A 5,124-nucleotide genomic window follows, 5' to 3' on the forward strand; every position below is an offset into this window, starting at 1 on the left:
GTGGTTCCGTAGTCGTCAGGGTTCCATAAATTCGACATTGACATTTAATTTGGCTTTTAAATTTGGCATTTAAATTTAGTGCTCACAAAAATTTGGCACTCACGGAATTTGGCTGAGAAATTTGGCGGTTTGTCAAATTTACTGTTTAAATTTGCCAAAGTTAAAAGATCACTAAACTATAGTTCGAACACCATAATTGAATTAAAACAAACTGATAAAATGCAAAAATAAAAAGCTAGAATGCTATTTTTACAGAGAATAGGATGTTTATAGGTTAAAAAAAAATACTACTTTTAACATCTGTGCTTCTAGCCATCCCAGTGTACTGGGCAGCCCTAACATGGGTTCCAAAAGGAGTACTGGAGAAAATTAGGAGAATATGCAGCAGATTTCTATGGGCAGGGACTAAGGAATCCTCGGTACTCCCCTGGGTCGCATGGGAGAAAGTGGCAAGGCCAAAGGAGTGGGGTGGCTGGGGGATTAAAAGCCTCCCAGATTTCAGATTTTCATTAGCTGCTAAATCGGGTTGGCGCCTTATAAAGATGGAAAATCTCTGGACAAGAACGGTAAAAAGAAAATACATTGATCCAACCCCCCTGGAAGACTGGATCAGGGACCCAATTAAGACCCAAAAGAATGTTTCTGCTATTTGGAAAGCCACTTTGGAGTCTTTTAAGGTGATTGAGCAAGGTTTAGCCTGGAAGATCGGGAATGGTGAAAAGGTAAAGATCGGGAAGGACCCCTGGGTCGGATGCAATGGCAACTATGCCCTCTCCCCCGATCTGATTCAGCAGTTGGAAGGGAAGGATCTCCGCTTCCTCAGCCAAGTGGAGAAGCCGGGTTTCTCTTCCATATGGGGGCAAGCATGGAAGAATGGAGAAGAGTTGGAATTGGAGCAAAGATGGTGGAATGAATGGAATGTTTTCACTCAGGAACTCCTCAGGTCAAATGTAAGGTTGAGCGACAGGCAAGATGAGCTATTTTGGGCCCATGCAGAATCAGGGGAATATGCTCCAAAGCACGGGTATAATCTCCTTATGTCAAGGAAAGGATGGGGAGATCCGGAGTGGTGGGCGAAGCAGCTGTGGAAACTCAGTTGCCCTCCAAAATCAAAAATCCTCTTCTGGTGCATTTTAAGGGGCAAAATCCCAACTTGGGATAATCTGCAGTCCAGATTCATGCACGGGCCTGGAAGATGTACCTTATGCAAAGCAGAAGCAGAATCTGTTAACCACCTTTTTCTCAAATGCCCAGAATCTCTAAAGGTATGGTGTGAGATTGGAAACATCCTGAACAAAAAGCTCGTCTGGGAAGGCATCAATATTCAAGAAGCCTGGCAGAAGTGGTGGAATGAGCATGCGATCGGGAACCTGCGCAACCTGCCCCTAATCATCAGTTGGGGGATTTGGATAGCTAGAAACAGGAGCATCTTTCAAGATAAAGAAACTCCTGTAGCTCTCACTGCCATTCAGGGAGCAGCCATCTTCTCAAGCCTTCCCGAACCTAAGGATTCTCCTCCCCAAAGAATTGCCCCTGAAGTTCAGATCTCAGAAGGAGTCCCTTGGGCTTTCTTCGATGGTGCATCACAAAACAACTTAGCAGGAGCAGGACTTGTCATTCATATATCCCCATCTCACTCTCTGAAAGCTTCTGTGGGGCTAGGAACAGGCTCCAATAATTATGCAGAATTGAACGCCCTAAAACTCCTTCTATGCTGGCTCATCCATAGGCACACCCTCACGATTCAAATCTTTGGGGATTCTCAAAACGTGATCAGATGGGTGAATGGTCACAGTACATGCAGGAATCAGGCTTTAAAACAAATTTTGGGGGAAGTTCAAAGACTGAAATCAATGTTTAACAGTTTTTCCATATGTCACATTTTCAGGGAAAGAAATGCCATGGCAGATCAGCTCTCTAAAGATGGTCTTCAACAGGATTTGGGCAGCTGGAAAATAGAAGAAGACGAACAAGGCCAAATCAGAAGATCGGACCAGCCACCTTATCTCCATCCTCTCTGATATATTTGGCAGGAACCTCTGTTTATTATGTTTATTTTCAAATTTTTTGTACTGCATAAAACATTACAGCTATGACAATGCGGCCATATTATCTTTTCATGTACAGCGATGGGTTGTTTTCCTCACTCCTGAGGAGACCCGATTTATGTTTTTTGCTTTTTCATCATGAACAATACATAGTTGCAGCTATGTGTATTGGCTTTTAAAAGCCACTGGACAGCGCATACCAGGAATAGTGACTGCACCTGAAGGGAGCTGTCTACAGACATAAAGGCAGAAATTTTTGAAACTCAGTTTTGACAGAGCTCAGTATGAGCGGTGATGCCACGACATATGCAATGTAAACTTTTTATATACTTAATAAAAAGTTTCGTTTTTTTCCTTTGGAAAAAATAAGAGAACACAAATATTAAAGAAATTGAAATATAAATATGGACAACAATTAAACCCAAAACAAAAATAAAACATGATGTTAAACTACAAATTAATACAATGTGCATCAACATAATAAAGTATTAGTCCAACTGAGTTAAACTGAAAATAAATCTTGAAGTTGAAATAAAAATGAACAATCAATTCAAGCTAAAGAAAAGACAAAGATTAAATTAAATGTTTCATCAAAGAACATAGAGAAGAAACAATGAAGAAAACATTTAAGACACAAAAAACTAGTGTTAGAAAATTATATATTACAGAGCAATGGAACACATAAAATATTGCAGAAACATAAACACAGAAAATGCATAAAACAAGAGAGACACAAATATACGTGGTTCACCCAATTTGGGCTACGTCCACGGAGAAATAACTAGTCCTTCCTTTTATATTATCCAACAAAATGAAGAGATACAACCTACAATAGATCCGTTGTAATTCCCTCTTCGCTCTCACACAATCTCCTATCTCTTTCTCGCTCAGAATACAAATCTACATAGACGCAATACAGTTCCCTCATATATAGCGAGGGGTTGCCTTCTAGGGAAAAAACCCTAAATTAAACATAACTTCTAGTCAGATCTCCGCCTAATGAACGGCCTAGATTGATTACGAAATTACAACATTTTACAAAGCAATTTTACATCTATTAGCTTCGGGGGTCCTGCCCCCGATCCCTCGCCGGGGGGGGGGCTCCCAAAGATTGCAGCTGCCCCCCCTGGACCCCCCTTGCAGCATACATTTTATGGGCGGCTTTGCTGCCGCATTACGAATTGGGGTCCAATGTGGCGATACCTCTAAATAAAGAAGATAATCAGGCTCCACACCCAACAACTAGAATTAAAACATATTGAAGAAGTGAGAGTTTTATTTTAGAACAACATGCAGAGAATGGGAAAATAATTGTTCACATGCAAACCATGAATAAATTTGTTGATTGGTTCAATAAGAGAACAAAGAGATTAAAGATATAAAATAGCAATTCTTTGAAAAATAGAGCTGAAGTTAAGCCAACTGTTAATGCTAAAATTAGTAGCTCTAAAATATTTATAAGCAGTAGCTTGGTATGAGCAGATGCAAAAGAGAATGAGAAAATTGTAGATAATTCATTAGTGATATAGGTTATTTGAGTGAGAAAAATAAAGAATTTATCTATGTAGAGAAGTCATTGAGTGTTGAAAATTATTGGTTCAATATTACTGGTTGTAAGAGCTTATTGATTTGAGTTTGAAAATGGATGAAAGAGGGATTTGCAGGGTTCAATAGTTGGTGTCTACATATTAGTGAGCTGGTGCTTAATTTAGGTGGGTGCCTTTGAAATATTAAAGGGAGTTTGTGCTTCCTGTTGGTTGGTGCTAGCAAAAAAAATAAGGGGTTGGTGCTCCTTTTAGTTGGTGTTGATAAATCAGGGAGTGGTTGCATCCTTTTGGTTTGTGCTAGTAAACATATTGTAACAACAAGTTGAAGCTTTCATTTTCAAAAGGAATTAAGAAGAATATTAATTGATGATGTTACTTACCTGAATTGTTTCTAAACAGATTGTAAATTGTAAATTAGAAACAGTTGTATAAATCAGTCAAAATACTTATTCATCCCCCAGTATTGTCTTAGTTTCTAACATATACATTTAAGGAGAAATTGTAATGTGAATAAGAATTAGAGGATAAAATAAAATTTAGACACTATAAGGAGGTGATTAACCAAAATCTAGAAGATAAAAAACAACTCTTTGTTTTGATTATCATAATGAATCAAATCAACATCGCTAAAATAAGAACAAAATTTTATAAGTTCCATAGTGAAACGGGGCACTTGACAATTCCTAAAACAATGTGGATTGAAAGAATTTGTCATTTTTGTGATACTAAGAGGGTTAGATGAAAAACACTCTCTCTTAGATTGCCCTACTATACTCACATCAAATGACAATTTCAAAAGATTTGTTTACAATACCAACCTTTCTAACCTACTAACTCATCAAACCTATAGTAAATAATTTAAAAGCGCTTATGTTAAAACCTTTTGAGCACATAAATAAAAATTTAAAGCAAATTACCAAATAATTCCTTACCTATTTTCAAGTTTGATAAACTAAATTTGATCTTAGTCAATTTTAACTATCATCATCATCAATCCCCATATGGTATGTTTGTTTTGGCCACCACCCCACCATTATTAATGGATGGGAAGTGTCATTATGCCCCTCTAGTAGCATTTAACTCTCTCCACCCTTATAACTGAGCAAGTGTTGGAGATCGAGGGTAGTCATTTCCTTTCATAGTATTGTGTTAAATGTTTTTTTTTTTGGGTGGAGGGTAGGCATATCCATGGCTTGCGCTATTGATGATCCATTTCTTCCAGATTGCTCTGTCCTAGACACACAAAGAATGAATCAACATCACTTCACACGATAAATGAAAATAATTAGGTTTTATGTGTGATCTTTTAGTAATCAATGTTGTTTGCTTGATGAAATTATGTCTCTTTGTGGAGGAGGATTTCTCCAACAATGACGTCTCCTAGCAGGTATTTTTTGCTATGTTATATCTAGTCTGGTTTCTTAGCTGTTTTTTCACTCTTCGATTGTCTGGCTCAAAGTGGGGGCTTTTTTCCACTCTAGTCTTGTCTATTACTCCTTGTAGTCTTCTACCTCTCTTGGCCATTTATT

The 5,124-nt window shown here is 38.0% G+C and overlaps 1 protein-coding gene across 1 annotated transcript; it reads left to right on the forward strand.

Moving 5' to 3' along the window:
• Positions 1–542: 542 nt before the first annotated feature.
• On the forward strand, positions 543–2,021 carry LOC149162890 (uncharacterized). The gene has a single exon (XM_089435300.1). It carries the CDS (start codon positions 543–545, stop codon positions 2,019–2,021), a length of 1,479 nt encoding a protein of 492 aa, XP_089291426.1.
• The last annotated feature ends 3,103 nt before the right edge of the window (positions 2,022–5,124 follow it).

Source organism: Pinus tabuliformis, chromosome 5_2 (genome assembly GCF_031772625.1).
Source record: "Pinus tabuliformis cultivar Carrire ecotype Pingquan chromosome 5_2, CPIR1, whole genome shotgun sequence".
NCBI lineage: Eukaryota > Viridiplantae > Streptophyta > Pinopsida > Pinales > Pinaceae > Pinus > Pinus tabuliformis.

Coding starts and splice junctions, on each gene's coding strand:
- LOC149162890 (XM_089435300.1), top strand. CDS start 543: ATGGAAAATCTCTGGACAAGAACGGTAAAAAGAAAATACATTGATCCA.